Source organism: Cervus elaphus, chromosome 5 (genome assembly GCF_910594005.1).
Source record: "Cervus elaphus chromosome 5, mCerEla1.1, whole genome shotgun sequence".
NCBI classification, from domain to species: Eukaryota; Metazoa; Chordata; class Mammalia; order Artiodactyla; family Cervidae; genus Cervus; species Cervus elaphus.
Genome location: NC_057819.1, coordinates 129,704,984 through 129,729,569, shown reverse-complemented (window position 1 = coordinate 129,729,569; position 24,586 = coordinate 129,704,984). Strand labels below are relative to the sequence as shown.

Below are 24,586 nucleotides of genomic sequence, written 5' to 3'. Positions count from 1 at the left end.
ACAATCTGCCTCGGGAGATTCTCGGGCAGAGCAGTTTGGCGAAAGGGAACAAAACTGGAAGCTGAGGACATGGACACTGATTTTTGCGACCACTCTCCGTGCCCCATGGAACACCTAGAATGCTCTCACACACTCTGATCTCAGAGTTGCTGGCTTACAGGACTTTTGGGAGGTCCCACCCTCAGACCAGGTTTTGCAGATCACAGGACTACAAAAACAGGACCAAGGAACCAAATTTGACTCAACGGAAAGGGAAAAGCACGTATTAATGTGCCTGCTAATGTGACTGATGACACTGAAAAATGAAGTCACCAGGTCAGTAGGTGCCCAACATGCTACTGGAGAAGAGTGGAGAAGTAACTCCAGAAAGAAGGAACAGACGGAGCCAAAGCAAAAACAACGCCGAGGTGTGGATGTGACTGGTGATGGAAGTAAAGTCTGATGTTGTAAAAAGTATATTGCATAGGAACCTGAAATGTAAGGCCCATGAATCAAGGCACATTGGAAGTGGTCAAGCAGGAGACGGCAAGAGTGAACATTGACATTTTAGAAATCAGTGAACTAAAATGGACTGGAATGGGTGAATTTGATTCAGACGACCATAATATCTATTACTGTGGGCAAGAATCCCTTAGAAGAAATGGAGTAGCCATCATAGTCAACAAAAGAGTCTGAAATGCAGTACTTGGGTACAATCTCAAAAATGACAGAATGATCTCTGATCATTTCCAAGGCAAACCATTCAATATCACAGTAATCCAAGTCTGTGCCCCGACCAGTAATGCTGAAGAAGCTGAAGTTGGATGGTTCTATGAAGACCTACAAGACCTTCCAGAGCTAACACCCAAAAAGATATCCTTTTCATTACAGGGGACTGGAATGCAAAAGTAGGAAGTCAAGAAATACCTGGAATAACAGGCAAATTTGGGCCTGGGTTACAGAATGAAGCAGGGCAAAGGCTAGCAGAGTTCTGCCAAGAGAACACACAGGTCATAGCAAACATCCTCTTCCAACAACACAAGAGAAGACCCTATGCATGGACATCATCAGATGGTCAATACTGAAATCAGATTATGTTCTCTGCAGCCAAAGATGGAGAAGCTCTATACAGTCAGCAAAAAACAAGACCTATACAGTCAGCAAAAAACAAGACCTATACAGTCAGCAAAAAACAAGACCTATAAAGTCAGCAAAAAACAAGACCTATACTGTCAGCAAAAACAAGACCAGGAGATGATTGTGGCTCAGATCATGAACTACTTATTCCAAAATTCAGACTTAAATTGAGAAAAGTAGGGAAAACCACTAGATTATTCAGGTATGACCTAAATCAAATCCCTTACGATTATACAGTGGAAGTGAAAAATAGATTCAAGGGATTAGATCTGATAGACAGAGTGCCTGAAAAACTATGGACAGAGGTTCATGACACTGTATAGGAGGCAGTGATCAAGACCATCCCCAAGAAAAAGAAAAGAAAAATGGCAAAATGGTTGTCTGAGGAGGCCTTACAAATAGCTGAGAAAAGAAGATAAGCTAAAGGCAAAGGGGAAAAGGAAAGATATGCCCACTTGAATGCAGAGTTCCAAAGAATAGCAAGCTAAGAAAGCCTTCCTCCGTGATCAATGCAAAGAAATAGAGGAAAACAACAGAATGGGAAAGACTAGAGATCTCTTCAAGAAAATTAGAGATACCCAGGGAACATTTCATGCAAAGATGGGTTCGATAAAGGACAGAAACGGTATGGACCTAACAGAAGCAGAAGATGTTGAGAAGAGGTGGCAAGAATACACAGAAGAACTATACAAAAAATATCTTCATGACCCAGATAACCACGATGGTGTGATCACTCACTTAGAGCCAGACATCCTGGATTGCAAAGTCAAGTGGGCCTTAGGAGGCATCACTACGAACAAAGCTAGTGGAGGTGATGGAATTCCAGTTGAACTATTTCAAATCCTAAAAGGTGATGCTGTGAAAGTGCCGCACTCAATATGCCAGCAAATTTGGAAAATTCAGCAGTGGCCACAGGACTGGAAAAGGTCAGTTTTCATTCTAATCCCAAAGAAAGGCAATCCCAAAGAATGTTCAAACTATCGCACAATTGCACTCATCTCACACACTAACAAAGTAATGCTCAAAATTCTTCAAGCTAGGCTTCAACAATATAGGAACTGAGAACTTCCAGATGTTCAAGCTGGATTTAGAAAAGGTAGAAGAACCAGAGATCAAATTGCCAACATCCTCTGGATCATCGAAAAAACAACAGAATTCCAGAAATACATCTACTCTGCTTTATTGATTACGTCAAAGCCTTTGACTGTATGGATCACAACAAATTGTGGAAAATTTTTAAAGAGATGGGAATACCAGACCACCTGACCTGCCTCTTGAGAAATCTATATGCAGCTCAGGAAGCAACAGTTAGAACTGGACATGGAACAACAGACTGGTTCCAAATAGGGAAAGGAGTACGTCAAGGCTGTATATTGTCACCCTGCTTATTTAACTTAGATGAAGAGCTCATCTTGTGAAATGCCAGGCTGGATGAAGCACAAGCTGGAATCAAGATTTCTGGGAGAAATATCAATAACCTCAGATATGCAGATGACACCACCCTTATGGCAGAAAGTGAAGAGGCACTAAGAGCATCTTGATGAAAGTGAAAGAGGAGAGTGAAAAAGTTGGCTTAAAAATCAACATTCAAAGAATTAAGATCATGGCATCTGGTCCCATCAGTTCATGGCAAATAGATGGGGAAACAGTGGAAACAGTGACAGACTTTATTTTGGGGAGGCTCCAAAATCACTGCAAATGGTGATTGCAGGCATGAAATTAAAAGACACTTGCTCCTTGGAAGAAAAGCTATGACCAACCTAGACAGCATATTAAGAAGCAGAGACATTACTTTGCCAGAAAGGTCCATCTAGTCAGAGACATGGTTTTTCCAGTAGTCATGTATGGATGTGAGAGCTGGACTATAAAGAAAGCTGAGCACTGAAGAATTGATGCTTTTGAACTGTGGTGTTGGAGAAGACTCTTGAGAGTCCTTTGGACTGCAAGGAGATTCAGCCAGTCCATCCTAAAGGAAATCAGTCCTGAATATTAATTGAAAGGACTGATGCTGAAGCTGAAACTGCAGTACTTTGGCCACCTGATGCAAAGGACTGACTCACTGGAAAAGACTCTGATGCTGGGAAAGACTGAAGGCAGGAGGAGAAGGGGACCACAGAGGATGAGATGGTTGGATGGCATCACTGACTCGATGGACATGAGTTTGAGCTGGACTTTGAGCGGGAGTTGGTGATGGACAAGCAGGCCTGGCGTGCTGCAGTCCATGGGGTCGCAAAGAATCAGACACGACTGAGCGGCTGAACGGAACTGAATGTGACTGATGAGATTGGAACACACAGCGCCTTGAGGAGGTATTCATGCCTGGAAAATGGAATCCGCACTGAGCAAGCCTCTAGGTCTGCCTCCCAGTTTACGGGAGACCTAGGGGACAGAGGAACAAGTTGAACAGCACCATAAGGAAGCAACGCGCCAAGGTCAGAACGCGGGACATTCTACAGACCAACCGTCCACCTTCTCTAACAAATTACTAGGGGTGGGGGTGGAAGTGATGGGGTGGGGGAGAGTACTGCTAAAGAATAAAAGAGACTGAAAATACGCAATACAAATTCAAGGCTGCTCCCTGGTCGTCCGGTGGTTAGGACTTGATGCTTTCACTGCCAAGGCCCAGGTTTGATCCCTGGTCAGGGAACTAAGGCCCAGTAAGCCTTGAGGCACACTCCAGAAAAAGGAAACAAATTCTATATGAAGATTTTGTTTGGATCATGATTCTAACAAAACAATTTTAGGAGACACCTTTGAAAAACACAGAGGAAGTCTGAATGTGAGGTCAAATACTGGATACTAATAAGGAAATATTAATTTTGGTAGGTGTGATAATACCATGCTGATCATGTTTTTTTTTTTAATCATTCAGTTAGAGTTGTGTATTAAATTTACAAGTGAAATTATATGATGTCTGAGATTTGCTTTTATAAAACATTCTCCCAAGTATACTGGACGGCGGGAGGTGGTGGGGCGGGGGGATATGTTAAATGAGTTTAGCAAAATGTCACTAATGATTGAAGCTGAGCTGTGGTACCTGGGGTACCTCATGGGATTCTCTCCCCTTTTTTACACGCTTGAAAATACCCATAATATAAGATCTTATGGGGGATGAGGAGGAAGGAAAGAGCATATCTGATTAGTGCCAACAGAGCTCTGTGCTAAGCCCTCCCTAAATATATATACCTCACTTGAATACTCATTTACAAGTCCTGAGACAGCTGCCAACAAGCCTCTTTCTCAGTCTAAGGAGAGGCAGGGGCACTCCCCTTGCTGGATGCAAACAGGGTCAGCGATCAGAGGGAGCCACTGGAGATCACAAAGGGGGAACGTGGCCACAAGGAGGGAGGCTGGAAATACCCCTTGGCAGAGAAACAACAGAGGAAACATTCTCCACTCAGATCCCTCCCACCATGCGCTGACTTACCCCTGCAGCAAAGCCAAGGCTTCCATCTAAGATCCGCCTCTGAAAATGAAAACAAGATGTTTCAGTTTCTAAGAAACGTTTCATGGGATAGGAGGCAATCATAAGCCTAAGAAAGCCACATGAATAAAGACAAGCCCAAGCTGGAGCTTGCAAATCTATCTGGAACCCTGAACCCGAGTCTTTATAAAATGAGCCAAGAGTCAGGGGAAAAAAAAAAATTTTTTTAAACCTTCCATTCATTCCACAACCAATCGGAGCCTTCCTTCAGCATGACCCTCGGCTTGCACTGGTCCGTGCGTTTTACGTCTTTCTCAGCGCTCCCTGTGAACTACGGCCATAAACCTTTAGTAAGGAGCTGGTATAAAGCTGGAAATTAACAAGTACTCACAAGCACATGGACCAAGCAAAATCCTCCCGCGCTGCAGGTGGGCGTGCAAGCTGGTCCAGCCACTTTGGAAAGTGAACCTTCATCAGCATGCCCTGTGACCCAGCAGCGAGGGCCATGTGTGATTACCAACAGAAACACACACTCGGAATCAGCGGACTTGTGGCAAAAATGCTTTTTATGGCACTGCTTGTGACAGCCGAGACTCAAAACTACCCAGAGGTCCACCAGCAGCAAAATGGAGAGGTCACGAGCATGTCCACACACGGAGAACACCATGCAGAAATGAGAATGCACATACATGTGTGACTGGAGCTCATAATCAGGCATCGGCATCAGTAAATGGGAAAGCGTGAACGGGAAAGTCGCTCAGTCGTGTCCAACTCTTTCTGACCCCATGGACTGCAGTCCACGGGATTCTCCAGGTCAGAATACTGCAGTGGGTAGCCTTTCCCATCTCCAGGGGATCTTCCCAACCCAGGGATCGAACCCAGGTCTACCACATGGCAGGCAGACTCTCTACCAGCTGAGCCACGCGGGAAGCCCAAGAATACTGGAATGCGTTGCCTATCCCGTCTCCAGCAGCTCTTCCCGACACAGGAATCCAACCAGGGTCTCCTGCATTGCAGGCGGATTCTTTACCAGCTGAGCAATAAATAGGGTGAAGTCAGCCAGACGCAGAAGAGCATACACTACACAATACCCTCAACGAAATAGAGAAAACGAGACTCTGCTGTTGTAGACCAGGAGAGGGGCTGCCCCTGGAGTGGAGCAGGCGGCTGGGGTGAAAGGGGCCCCGAAAGGGCTACTGCAGGGGGGCTCAGGGGTTCAGTTCAGTCAGTTCAGCTGCTCAGTCGTGTCCGACTCTTTGCGACCCAGTGGACTGCAGCACGCCAGGCCTCCCTGTCCATCACCACCTCCTGTAGTTCACCCAAACTCATCTCCATTGAGTCAGAGATGCCATCCAACCATCTCATCCTCTGTCGTCCCCTTCTCCTCCTGCCTTCAATCCCTCCCAGCATCAGGGTCTTTTCAAATGAGTCAGCTCTTCACATCAGGTGGCCAAAGTATTGGAGTTTCAGCCTCAACATCAGTCCTTCCAATGAACACCCAGGACTGATCTCCTTCAGGATGGACTGGTTGAATCTCCTTGCAGTCCAAGGGACTCTCAAGAGTCTTCTCCAACACCACAGTTCAAAAGCATCCATTCTTCGGCGCTCAGCTTTCTTTATAGTCCAACTCTCACATCCATACATGACTACTGGAAAAACCACAGCCTTGACGAGACGGACCTTTGTTGGCAAAGTAATGTCTCCGCTTTTTAATATGCTGTCTAGGTTGGTCATACCTTTTCTTCCAAGGAGCAAGTGTCTTTTAATTTCATGCCTGCAGTCACCATCTGCAGTGATTTTGGAGCCCCAAGAAAATATAGTCTGTCACTGTTTCCATTGTTTCCCCATCTATTTGCCATGAAGTGATGGGACCAGATGCCATGATCTTAATTCTTTGAATGTTGAGTTTTAAGCCAACTTTTTCACTCTCCTCTTTCAGTTTCATCAGGAGGCTCTTTAGTCCCTCTTCACTTTCGGCCATAAGCGTGGTGTCATCTGCATATCTGAGGTTATTGATATTTCTCCCAGAAATCTTGATTCCAGCTAGTGCTTCATCCAACCCAGCATTTCTCATGATGTACTCTGCATATATGTTAAATAAGCAGGGTGACAATATACAGCCTTGACGTACTCCTTTTCCTATTTGGAACCAGTCTGTTGTTCCATGTCCAGTTCTAACTGTTGCTTCCTGACCTGCATACAGGTTTCTCAAGAGGTAGCTCAGGTGGTCTGGTATTCCCATCTCTTTCAGAATTTTCCACAGTTTATTGTGATCCATACAGTCAAAGGCTTTGCCATAGTCAATAAAGCAGAAATAGATGTTTTTCTGGAACTCTCTTGCTTTTTTGATGATCTAGAGGATGTTGGCAATTTGATCTCTGGTTCCTCTGCCTTTTCTAAATCCAGCTTGAACATCTGGAAGTTCGTGGTTCACGTATTCCTGAAGCCTGGCTTGGAGAATTTTGAGCATGACTTTACTAGCGTGTGAGATGAGTGCAACTGTACACTAGTTTTAGCCTTCTTTGGCATTGCCTGTCAGGGGTTGGGGGGATCCTATTCTAGTACTTGATCTGGGCGCTATTTCCAAGGACACTGGTGAAAAGTCAGCAAGCTGTACACTTAGAAAATGTGCATTTTCCTTTCTTTAAATTATTTATTTATCTATTTTTGGGTGTGCTGGGTCTTCGTTGCTGCACATGGGCGTTCTCCAGTTGTGACAAGCGAGGGCTGCTCTCTGCTGTGGTCACCAGCTTCTCATCGCAGCGGCTTCTCTTGTGGCTCGAGGGCTCCAGAGCTCGGGCTCAGCAGTTGGGGTGCATGGGCTTAGTTGATCTTCCCGCACCAGGGGATCGAACCCGTGTCCCCTGCATTGGCAGGTGGATTCTTAACCACTGGACCACCAGGGAAGTCCATAATATGTGCATTTTTCTACATGCATTGTATTTTTCAATAAAAAGCTTTTCTTTTTAAGGAGGGACCTAAGTTATACAATCTCTGGCCACATGGACACACTTGTTATTGTTCAGTCATAAACTAACTGTCCAGCTGTTGGGGACTGGCTAAATAAACTGCAGTGCATTTTTATGGTGGGATGTTCTACAGCTATCTAAGTAACTAATCAAAATAATCAAAAAACCATTTAGGCTTAGGGAGGGGTGCCTATGACATCCAGTGAAAAATGCTCATTATAAAACTTCATAATTTGATCCTCATTATGTAAAGAAAACAGATATGTCTGTATTTTTATACTCAAATACAGCCAAATAAATTTGAACAAATATTTCAGTTTTCCTTTCAGAAAAGTGGGATCAAGAACATTTTTTATTCTTTCCTTTGGCTTCTCCACATTTTTTGAGTTCCCTACAATTACAATATTTTTTTTTTCAATCAAGAAAATGAATTTGGGTGACTTTCCTGGTGGTTCAGTGGCTAGGACTCTGCGCTCCCAAGGCAGGGGGCCTGGGTTCGACCCCTGGTCAGGGAACTAGATCCCACATGCCTCAACTAAGACCCAGTGCTACCAAATAAATACTTTTTTAAAAAAGAAAATGAATTTCGAGTGAAGTTGAGCCACTGTTGATAGCAGCAGAGGGTAGAGAGCTGACTGTCCATCATCCTCAGGGACCCTCACTGAAGCCCCTATATCGGCTGGGTGAAAACTGCGGTTCGCCGGGGCAGGAGGAAAAGAGCTTGCCTCCGGGCACTCCGGTCCATGGCTGGCTTTATCCCCTCACGTCTGGCCCTTCCCACCTCTCCGGCATGGCTCCTGTGCAGAGAAGGCTCACCTAACCCACCGAGCCTGCTCCCTCTAGAAGGTCCTGTTTTCCAGGCTGGTCCTTGGCTGGCTCCTGGGAAGCTGGCCCTGGCACAGCTCCCCCATCCCTGACCGATAAGGGCGGGTCCCTGTGCCCACTTCACAAACCACGTGATTTGTGCGGGACACCTGCTTTCCTTCTGAGGGCCTGGGATTTGGGTTGTGGCTCAGATGCCTCTGTGGCCAGCCCCCAGTAAAGACCCTGAGGAGCGAGCCTGTGCTGGGCGTCCCTGGGCAGACACATCGTCCCCGTGTTACCGCGCTCTCATTGCTGGGGAAGGAGCACGCTCTGTGCCCCCTCGTAGAAGGAAGGGGGCGTCAGACCCCAAACCTGTGCACAGACCTCCCCAGACCCTGACTGTCTCTCTCGCCGAAGCTGATGTGTCCTTTCGCTGTCATAGACCTTAGCGACGAGGACGTGGCTCAGCCGTGTGCCGAGTCCCACGAGCCCGTCTAGTGAATCACGGCATCTGTGAGTGGTCCTGGGGACCCCCGACGCGCCTCTGCACAGAGAAGTGTCTCAGCCATTCCTCCTACTGACCTGGGGGCGACGCCAACGGGAGACAAATTAGGGGCTCTCAGCTCCCAGGGGAGGGGGCACCTCTGTGATGGCTTCTCCCTTCTGAGCGGCCCCCACAGCACCGACCGGGGTCACTCGGGGCCTGTGGACTTCCACTCAGGCCTCTGCGGCCAGCCGCCCAGCCAGAGCTCAGCTCTTCCGACTCAGGTCTCAGCTTGTGAACACAACTGAAACTGGGGAAGATGGAAACGTGGGCTGCTCTACCCCGGAAGGGCTCGAGGGCGGGACCCCGGAGGACCGCGGCTGTCGGGAGGCAGGCGGGGCGCTGGGTCGCCTGTCGACAGTAGCCTGGGGCCCAGACCAGTCTCCGCAGGCTCCCAGCCCACTTCCTGGGACATCAGCCCTGCGGTACGGGCCCTGACACGAGGGGGCCCCGGCCGGCGCCTTCCCGGGCCTCTCGGGTGTCTGCCTCACTCCTCCACCGCGTGCCCGCACGCCACACCTGCCCTGCCCGCACCCCAAGCATGGTGGGCGCGGGGACTCTGCCTTCATCCAGACGCTGAGGGCGACGGCCCCTGGCGTGGACTTGGGCGGCCGAGGCTGGAGAAGAGGCAGAACTCCAGGCACAGGAGGTGGGCATGGGCTGGGGAGGGGCGGGGAGGGTGTGTGGAGTGTACTTGGAGGGGGGGTCTGGGAGATGTAGGGGCGCGGGGGGGGGGGTGGGGTCTTTAGGGGCCTGGGGGGCGGGGGGCAGGTCTGTGTGTGTTCATCCCAAAGGGGGCAAGGGAGGAGACGAAGAGCCTAGAAATGGGCTAAAGAGGACAGAGCCGTCAGCCTTGCTTTTTCCCAGGGTCTCTTCCACCACTCAAGGTCACAGGGCGAGGGGTACACACCTCACACACATTGCCACCTGCTCCAGGCCCGAGAGAACTGAGGCGGCGGAGAGAAATCAGGCGGGGACTCGGAAAGGCCAAAAAACTGGGCATCGGGAAGGGGGAAGCAGAGGACCCGTGAGCTCTCAGCCAGGGGGCTGGAGGGGGCAAGGGAAGGAAAGGGGCAGAGTTCACGAAAAAGGGCCCCCCGCGAACCCCCGAACCAAAGCAAGGCAACTCACCTGTCCGCTAGAGAAGACGAACACGAGGGCCGCCCCGGCCGCCGTCAACCCCCAGGTGAAGAAGGTCCCCAGCAGGGCCTGGGACACCGGGCTGTGGCCGTGGAGCATGCTGGATACGGCTGTGTGCAGAAGAGCAGAGAGGCTCAGCGCCCGTGGTCCTTCCCCGGGACATGCACGCACTAAAGGGCCCGCACATCCAGGCAGCCCAGCTAAGGCTGGGCGGCTTCACCCCAGCTGACCCCAGGTATCGGAAACCATCCGGCTCCAAAAGGAGAGACCTGGGGACACCCAGGGAGACACCGGGGGAGTACAGGCCAGGAAAGAAGGGACAACACTGGGAAATAGTTCCAAAAACGTGCAAAGAATGTGAATTACTTAGCCTGGAGGGAGACAGCCTGGGAGGGTCTGACCGCAGCCTTCCGGCATGTTCTACCCGTTTTGCCTGAGCCTGCCTATCATCCATCATCGGTCCAGTCTCCTCTGAGCACAGGTTGACCAGCTCAAATGCCCTCCTGAAGCCCTTCCACCCAAACAAAGTGTCGGTCGCTCAGTTGTGTCCAACTGTTTGCGACTCCATGGACTGCAGCCCGCCAGGCTTCTCTGTCGCTAGGATTTCCCAGGCAAGAACACTGGAGAGGGTAGCCATTCCCTTCTCCAGGGGATCTTTCTGACCCAGGGATCGAACCCGCGTCTCCTGCACTGCAGGCAGATTCGTTACTGTCTGAGCCACTAGGGAAGCCCAATCAAACTTTCAACAGCTCTCGGGAGCCGTTCTCACGGCAGCTCCCGTGGCCGCCAAGGATTCCCTCCATCAGCTGACCGTCAACTCACCCAACAACTCTTCAGCCACGGCACCCTGCAAGGGCACTGTGTTCCAGCTCAACCCTGTTATTCATGGTACCTTTCACAAGCCCCAGATGGTCCTGCTCCAAGTCTCTCTTTATCCGGTTTCCTCCCAGCCTCCAGCCATCAGACCCAGAACATCCTCTGTTAACGCCAACTTCGATGCCATGATTCCCTGACCTTCCTCCACTCCGGTCCCAGGACACGTCTTCAGTGCTTTCTTTGTGTGGGCTTGCCTCCTTCATCTTTCACATCATTCATTGTTTAAAAATAAGGATGATGCTTTTTCACAAATGATACCCCCATAAAATAGGGTTTTCTGGCACCCCAAAACATATGTGTTGAATTGAAAAGGGCCGGCTTAGCTTGAATAAGCAAAGACACAGAAACAAAACCCAAGCGGCACTTCCCCCAGTCCACTGAGCATATGGACTGCTCAGTCGATCAGTCGTGTCCAGCTCTTTGCGACTCTGTCCGTGGGGTTCTCCAGGCAAGAATACTGGGGTGGGTTGCCATGCCTTCCCCCAGGGGATCTTCCGCCCCCCACTCCCTGCTCAGGGATCGAACCCATGTCTCCTGCATTTCCTGCATTGCAGGCAGACTCTCTACCCACTGAGCCACCTGGGAAGCCCCCCCCCCCCCCCACACTGAGCACTTTTCTCCCAAAGCTGAAGTTACACCGCTGTCCACCATGGAAGGAAAGGGAAGTAACATTCCCTCCTGGTTCTGCTCGGTGGACCTCCTCTAGACTTGCACACGTTTTGCATTCTAGCTCTGAAATGATCGGGAGTCACCTCACCTGTGGAAAGTTACAAGGCAGAGAAACCCGCGCGTTGAAAAGCTCTGTGTGTGGTTGATACAATAAACACCGGGGCTCGAGGCCTCATCTCAAAGGGCTCATTCAGCTCCCCCGATCCTCTAGCACTCACAGTGGGCTCGGCCCTGCCAGGCCCTAGTGGTCTGTGGGGAGCCAGCAACCCTGAACTTGCAGAGCAAAAGCTGTCGGTTCTGCCTCTAACCCTGGAAGGAAACCTGGGCAGAGGGTAGATGGGCCCTCTTCTGCCAAGAAGGTCAGCAAACCAGCAGGATTCAGATCTATGAAGCTGTAAGTCAGGATGAACCCAGGTAAACCCAGGTGAGCCCAGGCGCGCCCAGACTCAGCCAAGGTACCAAGAAACCTCAGCACAAAACAGATCTCTAGACAGCCTGGGTCCCCATAGTCTAAGTGGCGTTCAGGAGGAGGACTGCACCAAATAAAGAAAAAAACACCATTAATAAAAAACCCACCTCTTTACATATGGCATCTTGTTAAGGCACCCAACAGAGAATGGTTTGTGCTTCTAAACTAAGACATTCGGATCATTACACTGATCTTTGTGGATACAAGTTTCAAACAGGATTTATAAAGAAAGGCACACAGCTAGCATCTCCTCAGTACTTATCATCCAAGACAGGTCATAACAACAACAACAAGAAAAACAACTTTGTTTCTCAGCGTTGAATGTGCCTTTTAGCAACTACAGAAAAGAGGAAACCATTTACATTCACTACACGGCCAAAGTCAACGTGGGTTCTGTGGGCTGGCAAACAAGGGAGGTTGTGGGTGTTCCTGGGGGCTGGTGGGAGGGGAAAACACACGCCCAAGACTCTGTTTACACCCGAGCACCCTGGGATGTAAGAAAAAGAGACACAGAGAGAAGGCCAAGGCCACCGTCCTTGCCATCCCAACAGCAGTGGATTTACCGTTGGGGATGCCAGCCCAGTGCTCCTCGGAGAAGTTTCTTCCTTGCTGTTTTAAATCCTCACGACTCAGGGACTTCCCTGCTGGTCCAGTGGCTGAGACTCTGCACTCGCAGTGCAGGCAACCCAGCTTCAATCCCTGGTCAGGGAATTAGATCCCACACAACGCAACTAAGAGTTCTCATACGACAACTAAAGGTCCCGCACGCCGCTTCAACGAAGACTGTGGATCCCACGTGCTGCCATTACGACCCTGGTGCAGCCAAAATAAATAAATATTAAAAACAAAAACAAAAAACCCTCACTCCTCTAAGGGTGGTCCCAGAACCAGCAGCGCTGGGCCCCCTTAGGAGCTAAGTTAGAAATGTAGAATCTCAGGTACCACCCCAGACTTGCTGAATCAGAATTAATATTTCATAGGAGCCTCCCAGGTGGCTCTATGGTAAAGAATCTGCCGTCAACGCAGGAAGATCCCCTGGAGGCGGAAATGGCAACCCACTCCGGTGTTCTGGCCTGGGAAATCCCACAGACAGAGGAGCCTGGCGGGCTACAGTCCGTGGAGTCACAAAGAGCCCGACACGGCTGAGCCAGGGAGCATGCTCGCACAGAGCATCGCACAGACTTCCACGGGGGATGCACATCAGAGTGGAAAGCACGGATCCAAAACTGGAAGAACGTCCTCAAGACCGAGAGCTTAGAAAGTGAGCTCTCCTGCCCTGCAAGGGATCAGCAGGGACGCCGCCACGCAAACCCAAGAGAGCAGCAAGTTTTCTCCGGTAGGCAGGACAGGAGTGCCTTGGGAACAGGGATGGTCAGCCAGGGTGGCTCAAAAGCCACTTCTGCAGTGGGGCTCAGACTTCCTGGGAGCTGATATTAAATCAGACACCCGGGCCCCTCTGCGAGAGGGAAGAAGATTCTCTGCCTGCTCCAGCTTGAAAAATGCCAGGGCCTCCCCACATACAGCAGCACAGGGCTCCTGGCAGATAGAAGATTTCTGCCTTTTCTCTCCCTTTTAAACCTGTTACCCCACTTCCAAGAGTCAGCTTCAAGAGGCTGATGGAAAAGCTGCACAGGTGTAAGGAGTGCTTCCGGAGACCTGCGTGCCTGCCCTGACTCCAAGACTGGAACCGAGCAAAGGGATTCGGGTTTGGGAGTCTGTGACTGTGGAAACTGGTCTCCAATACCTGGCTACTCAAAGTGTGGTCCGAGGACCTGCCGACCTGGGGGTTGATGAGAAAGGCACCTCCTCAGGCCTGCCGCACCTTAACCAGATTCCCAGTCAAGTTCAAGGGGTTCCTGCTGATCCTCAGAGCCTGGGGGAGGGGACTTGGGACAACTGCACTTGTAACGAGGTCTGCTCCTGGGGGTACCCCCTCCACACACCCACTGGGAAGCGCTGAATGAAAAGGATCTTGGAGGACCACTGCCACCAGAAGGTCAACATCCGCCAGCTCGCCCTGGAGAGGGGCAGGGGGAGTGCTCCTGGCACCCCTCCCCCTCCGAGGCCACCTGCCGAGGCCACCCTGCTTCTCCTCCGACCCCCTCCTCTCCCAGGGGCACCTCCTTCCAAACTGCATGTGGCTGCCCTTCCAGGCCCCGCGCTCGGCTCCCGGTGGCCCCAGACCCCGGGCCTCCAGCCCCGCCGAAGGCGAGAAGAGCCGACTCACTTCGGTGCCCTCTCAAGCCCCCTCTCCACTTCCATCAGCCCCGCAGCCGCTGCCGGTTCTCAGGCTCCACTCCCGAGTCACTTCCTGCTTCCCTCCGGGCACACGTGTCCCCGGCCACCAAGCTCCGCCCCCGCCCGCAGAAACTGGCAGATCCGGCAGGAGAATCAACTCTCTGGTTCACAACCTCCGCGGGCTCGGGAAGACACCGGGGCGGGTAGAACTGAGCGCTGCACAGCCCTCGGCAACCTTCCGGGAAGCCGCAGAAACCCAAGGGAACAACATGCTGCAACGTGCCTTATCGTCCTTTGCGTTGCTGCGTCTGGCAGCGTCCTGGGTGAGCAACAGAGCAGGCGACCCGCAGTCTCCATCAGCGTCATTCTCAGAGCTTCTAGCTCGGGAAGCCTGTGCAAAGGTTTTGTTTTGAACCAGTTGCTGCTGGTGCTCTGATTCTAGAGCCCTTCATCAAGAACCAGGGCTTTGCTCTCCTGGCCTTCTAGAAAAGGACCATAGGGTGGGATGGCTAGGTTAGCCAAAAATAAAGAGAGGATATCCAGTTACACTTGAATGTTAGGTAAGCAACAAACAAGTTTTGAGAGAAGCCTGGCGTGCTGCAGCCCATGGGGTCGCAAAGAGTCGGACATGACTTAGTGACTGAACAACAACACGTGTCCTGTGTACTCCTTCTCCAAGCAACTCACTATGATTTGGGACATACTTCTGCTAAAAGCGTATTTCACAGCAGTTGCTTATCCGAAATTCAGGTGTAACCGGGTGTCGTGTATTGTATCTGATGACCCTACCAGAGAGCAACCAGAAACACTGTCCATAATCACAGTGGCCACAGACCAGAGGATCGGACAGAACCAGCCCTGTCTTGTCCAGAGAAGTCGGTCATGGACACTGGTGACTACACCATATCCAGGCCCTGGGCCAGGAGGGGAAGATGGCACGGTGACCACAGGCGGTCTCTGCCCTCAGGAGATTCTTAGACGCACAGCAGCTCTCTCAGCTCAGGCCGCTGTAAGCAAAACACCAGACCGGGTGGCTTAAACACTGGACATCCACCGTCTTACACTTCTGGAGGCTGCAAGTCCAAGACCAGCTCAAGATCAAGGGCAGGCTCGTGCCTGGTGAGGGCTCTCTTGCCCGTGTGCAGACGGCTGCCTCCCTGCTGTGTGCTCACAGGGCCTTTTCCTGGGGCACACAGGAAGGACGGGAGACGGACGCATCTCTCTCTCTCTTCCTCCACCCCTCCTCCTTCCCTCTCTGCTTCCCTTACAAGGTACTGCAGCCTAGGCTCTGGAGTCCGGATGAAGCCTCATACAGCACAAAGGGTTCCATGGATAAATCCCATATTCCTCTGAGTCTCAGTACCCACCTTCCCGTCCCGGGTCTGGGAATAATCAATCACCCTGTGCTCCCGACAAGCGACTGTAAAGGGAACCAAGTGCCCACCACCCAGCCGAGCCCGCACCCCCGGCAGCCTGGAGGGTCGTCACCCTAGAGCTCCTCCCTTCATTCATTTATATTATGTTATATATACTACTGGGCTTCCCTGGTGGCTCAGATGGTCAAGAATCTGCCTGCAATGTGAGAGACCCGGGTTCAATTCCCTGGGTGGGGAAGATCCCCTGGAGGAGGGCATGGCAACCCACTCCAGTATTCTTGCCTGGAGAATCCCATGGACAGAGGAGCCTGGCAGGCTACAGTTCATGGGGTCGCAAAGGGTCAGACATGACTGGGCACCTAACACCCTTGCTTATATACATATATTACATATTATATACATACACACATACATTTTATGAGCCTTGGCTTGCTCTGCTGGGCCCCAGTGCATGGAGATCAGCCGTGCACATGTGGGACGGCCTTGCTCAGCCCCTCTGGTCTCTCCTTTCTTCCCCTTTCCTGAAGTCTGACCACTGACGTGTCAGGAGGACTAAGATAAGCCCCTGAGCCTGGGGCGCTGGTTCTTTCAAAGTGTGGATGGTAAACTGGATTGAACTGGCGCTGAAATGAGGAAGGGATTAAGGAAGTGAAAGTAACAGGCACTTCAAAGACGTGCTATTAAAATATCAGGGGGTTTTTGTTGTTGTTGCTCTTTTAGGGGATTTTCTAAGTATACCCCCACTCATATATCCAGAATTCATCCATTTTGCCCAAAACAATAGCTCTGACTCATCATCTTGCCCTGGCCACGGACTTCATCTCCCCGATGAAGGAAGAGTTAGCGTCAGTCGCTCAGGCCTGCCCGACTCTTTGCGACCCCGTGAACTGTAGCCCGCCAGGCTCCTCTGTCTATGGGACTTTCCAGACAAGAATATTGGAGTGGGTTACCACTGCCTCCTCCAGGGGATCTTCCTGACCAGGGATCAAACCCACATCTCCTGTGTCTCCTGCACTCCAGGTAAATTCTTTAACCGCTGAGTCATCAGGTCCCAGACCATCCTCCAAAGAACAGCCTAAGGAGTTTTTTAGAGATGGAAGTCCAGCCCTCAGAGGGCTCCTTGTGCCCTTGGAGTGAAACTCTAGCTGCCTCCCTCCACCTAGGAAGCCCTACGTGACCTTGGTCTGCTCACCTTTGGCCCCCCGTACCCCTCCCTCACTCTGCTTCGGCCGGCTGCTCCACCTTCTCCTGGAACAGTGTGCTTCTTTGCTCCCGCCTCAGGGCCTTTGCACATGCTGTTTCCTCAAGAACACTGCCTGGAGCCTCCACCTGGAGCACCTGTCTTCAGGTCTCCACCTGGCTGGATCCCTCCTGTCATTCAGGTCTCAGTTCAAGTGTCACCCCCACAAAGAGGCCTTCCATCAATGTCCTCTGTGATACAGCCCTTCCAAGCCCTTCTGCATCATCTCACGGCACTTCTCGCTCTCTGGCATTCTTATTTATTCAGTCCCCCGAAAGGTGAGCTTCGTGAGAGCAGGACCTTGTCGGCCGTCTGCACGGCTGCGTCTCCAGTGCAAAGCACGCGGTACGTGTTCAGTATTTACTGAATGTTGGATAAGTTGTCCAGATACAGAAGTGTTGTTCACTGGCTACATTTTACACATTGAAGACCTTCCTGAGAGTTACTGATACCAAGCAGGGCCTTGTGGAGCGCTCTTGTGCATAAGGCCTTTCTGTGTCCCCCACATCTTACAGGAATCAGCCTTCATTCAGCCTCCATGACCTTCCCTGGGTTCCAATGGGCAGATTCAAGCAGTTGTCAATCAGGGAAGGGAGGGGATGTGAGACCAGGGAGAACTGTTTCCCTATCAACGGATACATACCCACGATATCTTTGAGCTGTTCTGCAGATACCGAAAACCTTCCAGGTGGGAGAAGTTAACGATTACCAGTGGTATGCTGCCCACCAGCATGCAGACCCCAGACCACTGGGACCTGAAGGCTGATGATGCTAACGACGCAGACTCCCGCTGACCTCACCACCAACCCGTCAGAAGAACGTCCACCCGCTGACCATGTCCTCTTTGGACCATTACTATAAAACTTCTCACTGTCTTCTCCACGTGGGGACACACAGGCTTGAGGGTCTTGCCCTGCCGTGGCCCCCTTTGCCTAAAGCAATAAAGCTATTCTTTTCTATTTCACCCAAGAACGCTGTCTCTGAGATTCAGTTCAGCACCAGCGTACAGAGAGGCTGAGCTTCTGGCATCATTATGAGAAAACAGCATTTGTGTACCAGATGACACGGGCCCGGCTGTTCTCATCATAAGTCGACAGTATCCTCCAGAGGCTCTCAGCCAAGGGCAGTTTTGCCCCCCGGGGGGACGTGAGCAAATGGGAGGGAACCAGCAGGCAGAGACCAGAGATGCTCCTACCCATCCATCAGTACCCAGGACAACTCCCACAACAGAGACTTATCTGACCCAGAGCAGCAACACTGCCAAGAGTGAGACGCCCTAGTGCAATCCCATGAAATAAATCTTCTTAGTGCGGAGTGATGATAAAACTCACTCTTTAAAATTTAACGAGCCCTTCGAGAAGCACCCAGCTTCAGTTAAGGCACTAGTTAGCATTTGATTCACCCGAAAATGCAGGAAAGACAAGAACCAACCGACCGGCCAAACTTTACATTCCAAGATACCGCAAAGATACACCTACAGGGACTTCCCTGGTGGTCCACTGGTTAAGACTCTGCACTTCCAATGCGGGTTAGGAGGGCAGATTTGATCCCTGGTCAGGGAATTAAAATCCCTCATGTTCCATGGCATGGCGGAAAAAACAATTTTTTTTAATTTAATTGATAAAAAAGAATTAAAAAATTACAACTACCATCAAACCTCCTAGGTGCTCAATTCCCTCAACTCTTCTGGGTTCTGATTATTTAAGGTTCTGATGCTAGGACCCTCTGACATCACAGGGCTTCCTAAATAGAATGCCTGGGACGGTTTTGGCAATGAGTCCCTGGCAGGCGGAATAGGCCTGGTTGTTCCTGACACCTGCTCTCCAGGATGACTGATAAGCCGACAAAGAGGAGATCCCGACCCGCCTTTTATGTAAGAACCATCCAAAGGAGCCGACAGCGACCCGATGCCGCTTTTCTGAACCTGGTCCAGGGAAGAGCTGCCCTCGAGGGCTTGGTGGGGGAACCGAGTAAGAAAGAAGGACACCTTTCTCAGCTTTGTGCAGATGATCGATTCTGAACCTGCACCAGCTAGGCTGGAGGGAAGGTACAAAAACACGCGTTCTCTAAATGTCCATCGACAGACGGGTAGATAGAGAAGATGTGGTACACACACACGATGGACTACTACTTAGCTATAAAAAAGAGTGAAGCAATGCCATTTGCAGGAACATGGACGGACTTAGAGATTATCGTACTAGGTGAACTAAGTCAGACAGAGAAAGGCAAACATCTGATATCGCCTGTATGTGGAAGGGCTTCCCTGGCGGCTCAGTGGTAAAGGTGCCAATGCAGGAGACGCGGGTTCGATCCCTGGGTCGGGAAGATCCCCTGGAGAAGGAAATGGCAACCCTCTCCAGTATTCTTGCCTGGGAAATCCCATGGACAGAGGAGCCTGGTGGGCTACAGTCCAGGGGGTTACAAAAGACTGAGCAACTAAACAACAACAAATATGTGGAATCTTAAAAAATGGTACAGGTGAACTCATTTACAGAACAGAAATAGACTCACAGACACAGAAAACGAACTTATGGTTACCAAAGAGGAAAGGGGAGGGGAGGAATAAATTAGGAGTTTGGGTTTTACATATACACACTACTATATACAAACTATATAGCCAACAAGGGCCTACTGTATCACATAGGGGACTATACTCAATATCTTGTAATAACCTATAATGGAAAAATATGAAAAAGAATAGATTTTTATATATGTATAACAATCACTTTGCTCTACATCTAAAACTAACAACCTTGTAAATCAACTATACTTCAATTTAAAAATAAATAAATTTTAAAAGGACAATAACATTTCAAAAGAGGAAGAAAAGTGTAGGTTCTACGGATTTTATACAAACCTATTATTGGGAGAGAAGTTTCCGGTATCGGGAGAGAGATTTAAAATGCAAACCCGAGCCTGTTCAATTGCCAGCTTAATAAGATACAGAATTACTACATAAAAAGCACCACTGATTAAATATGAAATCAACCCTGTCTCTGAGATGATAACTGGCATAAATCCGTTTTCCATTGTTTCCACATTGGCTTTGAACAACTCTCCTGGCATCTCACAAGTAATTCTATGGAACTGAATTTTGGTTTATTAAGGGTGAATCACTGAACAAGTAACTTCGGCTTTGAGCCTGCTCCTTTAGGGCTGTATGGATCACAGAACAGCCTGCTGGTTCATTAGGTCACTCGGCAAACGTCTGACGCACGTCTGCTCCGTGACAGGCAGCACTGAGGATACACACCAGCGAAGGAGATGGAGAACAGCTGTGCCCTCACGATGCTGCCAGGCCGACGTCGCAGGCACTGCCGTGAATGTGTGTCATAGATGAAGGCTCACGGGACTTCCCCAGTGGTCCAGTGGCTAAGACTCCGTGCCCCCAATGCAGAGGGGACCCAGGTTCGATCCCCGGAAAGGGAACTTTCCAGATTAGATCCCACATGCCACAACTAAGAGTCTGCATGCCACAACTAAAGATCCTTCCTGTGCACCACAACCAGACCTGGTACAACCAAACAAACAGACGCATAATTTAACAAAAAAGATCACTGCTTTCTTTAAAAAAAAAAAAAAAAAAGAAGGAAGGAATGAAACCAGTGTACCAGCATCTGGGATTTCCTTCTTTTCCAGGGGTCTATGAAATGGTTACAAATTGAAAAAAAACATATTAGGTTTTCGTTCCCCCCGCAAAAAAAACCTGCAGAAATTTCAATTAATAAGTGCTTAACGAAATGTCTATAAAACCTTGCTAATTGTTGACTTTGGTATTCATAAAAATTTAATTACATTTGAAAAACAATCTGAGGCTTAGCTTTACTCCCTTCAAGAGAATCCTTAAGTAGGCACAACAATGGCCAAGGAATCACAGTCAGAAATTAAATAAGCTTCTAGCCAAATCACTTCAAAAGCAAAATTATTTTTACAAACTTTTTGATTATTTTATAGTGGGTCTGGGGTGGGGGTACTTAATGTGGAATGCGGGAGCATTTTAATATGCCTGGTACCAATTGTTCAGGATCCTAAGAGGCCCCAGGGGCTGGGAAGGGAGCCAGGATTCCAAGAAGTTTTATTCCTCTCTCCAGTGGGAACAGAAACGAAACTCATTTCATGTGGACTTTCTGTAGATTGCGGAGGGCTGGTGATAGGGACATGGGTAGGGCTGGGTGAACCTATCCAGAGAGGATGGTGTTTTCCTACTGTGAGCATAACCCCCGGGGAATGGGACAAGCAAGAAGGAAGGAAGGAATGAAGGAAGGAAGGAAGAGGGGAGGAAAGAGGGGAGCAGGAAGGGGGCAGGAAGGGAGGGAAGGAGGGAGGAAGGAAACAAGGAAGGGAAGAAAGGGAGTGGGGAGGAAGGGACAAAATCGCCTCTCTGTGCCAATGGCTACGACCTCAACCCTTTAAGAGGGAGGTTTCCTAATTCAGTTTCCGTTCTTGGACTGCTACTGGGTGAACTGTTTTTTTGTTTTGTTGTTGTTGTTTAGTCACTAAGTCGTGTCTGACTTTTGCAACGGTAGCCCGCCAGGCTCCTCTGTCCATGGGATTTCCCAGGCAAGAATACTGGAGTGGGTTGCCATTTCCTTCTCCAGGGGATCTTCCCGACTGAGGGATCAAACCTGGGTCTCCCACATTGCAGGCCGATTCTTTCCCGCTGAGCCACCAGGGAAGCCGTCAGGTCACACGCGAGGCCACCCCATAACATTCAGTGCCAGTGAGAACCTCTGAGAGCCTCCGGCCCCTGCCTCTCACTTCACAGACGGCCGCAGAGACCTAGACAGGGAGCCGGAACCCACCTCTCCCATCGGCCCCCTTTCAGCTGCATCCGACACCGTTGTGAGTCCCTAATCCTCCGGGGCTGCTGGGTTAGAGTCACAGCTTTCTGGCTCAACCATGAAAATGATTATTGTCAGTGAGACTATGGGGAGACAGGTCAGAATACCGGAGCGAACAAAAATGTTTCAAGCACTTTCCAGGCGGAACCAATAACAAACAACCCACACTCCCAATCTGCATCTAATACAAACTGCAAGCAAGAGGGATGGATGGTACAGTCATCTTCACGGTGAGACAGACTCCTACTGCTATGAATATTTAAAAATACTATGTCACTGAGAAGTCACAGATTCACCCTGGCCTTTTACCCGAAGTTGTTGTCGTTGGTGAGGTTTACAGTCTTGCTACCTATCCTGGAAATGTCAGCTGGGACCTGCAACAGATAATACAGACAGAAAAAGCCTTACACAGAAAAGGTACTAAAAAAAAAAAATCACCTATCTAATTAAATGGAATGATGAAGCCATTCAAATTGCCCTGGACCCTCTGCTCCCAATAATGGGGTGGATCCATCAGTGTAACTTCTCGGGAACTCTTAATAACATGATTTAAAATATGAGGGAGAAAAGATATTGATCATTCTAATGCTCAAAAAAAAAAAAGGACAGATCAATAAATTACAGAACATGAATGCAGTGGACTTTTAGGCAGTTAGTAAAAACGATAAATTCAGACTTCCCTGGTTGTCCAGTGGTTAACACTCCCCACTTCCAATGCAGGGGGTGAGGGTTCAATCCCTGGTTGGCAAACTAAAATCTTATAGTGCCTGGTAGCAATGCCAAGAAATTTTCCTTAAAAGATGATAAACACTGTAACAGCATAGGAAATAATATGGTGCTTAGGAAATGATACAGTGCTTTGTGAAAGAAGCAGTATAGAAAAATATATGCCATCTGTGGGACGTCCCTGGTGATCCAATGGCTAAGACTCCAGGTTCCCAATGCTGGGGGGTCTGGTTTTGATCCTTAGTCAAGGAGCTGGATCCTATATGCTGCATCTAAGAGTTCACATGTCGCATCTACCACCTGGTGAAGCCAAATAAATAAATAAAATTTTAAAAGGAAAAATATACAGTGGCAAAAAACATGCAAGTAACAGAAAACTAGAATTCATACAAATTAAAGTAGTTGGGTGATGAGACGGTAGAGCTTTCCCCCCTTTCTATAACATTATGTTCCTTTTATCATTTAAACACATTTCAAGAAGACGTAAAAGAAGGGGAATATAGAAAAAAGGCTCACAGCGCTGAAATAGTAAGACTTACAGTCAGTAGTGAGACCCAGTCTAGGTTCTCCTAACTCTCTGCACAAGCCTCTCGGTCAATCAAGTGGACGCTGTGTTTATATCCAAAACCACCTGGAGGCTATGGACAGCCAGGTTCCCCTGAAAATTTCCACGATTTGTCTTCATCAATCATGTCCCATGGATTTTCTCCACCTCATTAGTTCTCCCGCAGGCCAGCTGCAGGGTGAGACTGTCCGCACGTGACGAGATCCAGAGGCCCCGGGACGCCCCCCACTCCCTCCCAGAGCCCGGGCACTGCCTGTCACCGCCAGGCAGGGCAGTCACCCTGCGGGGCACGCCTCCTGCCTTGCAGCTCACAGACAGATGGCTGGCGGGGGCCTTGGCTTGGACGAAACATGTGAGCCCCGAGGTGCCCGCAGACGCGGGGCCCTCGCCCCCCACCAGAGGTCCTGCCTCGGACAGTCCCAGACACCCCCTCGCTCCTCCCGGGAGACCACGTGCTCGGGGTAGAGCATCCACGTCTAAAGGTCCTCCTCTCCTCCATCCCGACCCAGAAAGGCACACAATCCGGGGCTCTGACACGTACCCAGCTGCCGTCAAGCTGTCATATGACAACTGGACGTTAAAATGTTGTCTCCGGAGATGCCTGCATCTGGGGTGGAGAGGGCTACAGTGAGTTCTTCCAGAACCTTCCATGGCCACGGCGGGGAAGCACTCTAGCTGGTCTGAATACCAACATCTACTCGGGGTTCATTACAACAAGCATGGCTGACCTAGTCCGTAACCATCCCCGTGCTCTCTCTAAGCCCCTGGTACTTCGTCTCCAACCACACTCCCCTCCAAAAAGGAATCTGAAAGCATTGAGTCCAACAGAGCTTCAGATCAACATGAGATGCCAGGCTATAGAGCTGAGAGGCCGTCACTCCAACCAAAAGCAAAGAGATTGGATGTGAGCTTGCCTTTGCCTTCCCTGGTAGCTCAGATGGTAAAGAAACCGCCTGCAACGCAGGAGACAGAGGTTCAATCCCTGAGTCTGAAAGATCCGCAGAGAAGGAAATGGCAACCCACTCCAGTATTCTCCTCTGGATAATTCCATGGACAGAGGAGCCTGGCAGGCTACAGTCAGTCCATGGGGTCACAACTGAGCAACTAACACTTTTTCACTTTGCCTTGTTCAACGTTGGGATACATTGAGAATGAGGGGTGGTGCTCAGTCGTGTCTGACTCTTAGCGACCCCCACGGACTGTTGCCCAGCGCCTCTCTCCATGGAATTTTCCAAGCAAGAACACTGGAGTGTATTGCCATCTCCTCCTGCAGGGGATCTTCTTGACCCAGGGATCAAACCTGAGTCTCTAGCATCTCCTACATTGGCAGGCAGATTCTTTACCACTACACTATCTGGGAAGTCCATATTAACAGTGGATAAACACAGGACTAAACAGTCCCTTCAAGCTCAGGAAGCCCAAACTGGGATTGCGGCTGCAGGAGTGGGAATAAGTGAAATACGTAGTCCTTGACTCTAAGAAGCCAGGAAAACGAGAAATAAATCCACACAAAACAATTAACTACGTGAGTAGCTTCCAACCCTTGTCTCTCGCTGGTTACCGTGGGTACCAATCCGGTTTTCAGCCCT

The 24,586-nt window shown here is 49.9% G+C and overlaps 1 protein-coding gene across 6 annotated transcripts in view; it reads right to left on the bottom strand.

Annotated features, from left to right (window-relative positions):
* Positions 1 to 24,586, bottom strand: part of SLC39A11 (solute carrier family 39 member 11) — a 365,936-nt gene that overhangs the window by 264,185 nt on the left and 77,165 nt on the right. For 2 of the 6 annotated variants that reach the window (XM_043905657.1, XM_043905661.1), the window contains exons 1-3: positions 14,239 to 14,385; positions 9,989 to 10,107; positions 4,544 to 4,582 (exon numbers count right to left, since the gene is read on the bottom strand). In XM_043905657.1, coding sequence (XP_043761592.1) covers positions 4,544 to 4,582; positions 9,989 to 10,096 — 147 coding nt within the window. In that variant the 5' untranslated portion in view covers positions 10,097 to 10,107; positions 14,239 to 14,385. Of the gene's footprint in view, positions 1 to 4,543; positions 4,583 to 9,988; positions 10,108 to 12,574; positions 12,825 to 14,238; positions 14,386 to 24,586 lie in introns of those variants that run through there. The other 4 variants (XM_043905662.1, XM_043905663.1, XM_043905659.1 and 1 more) reach the window with 3 other exon arrangements.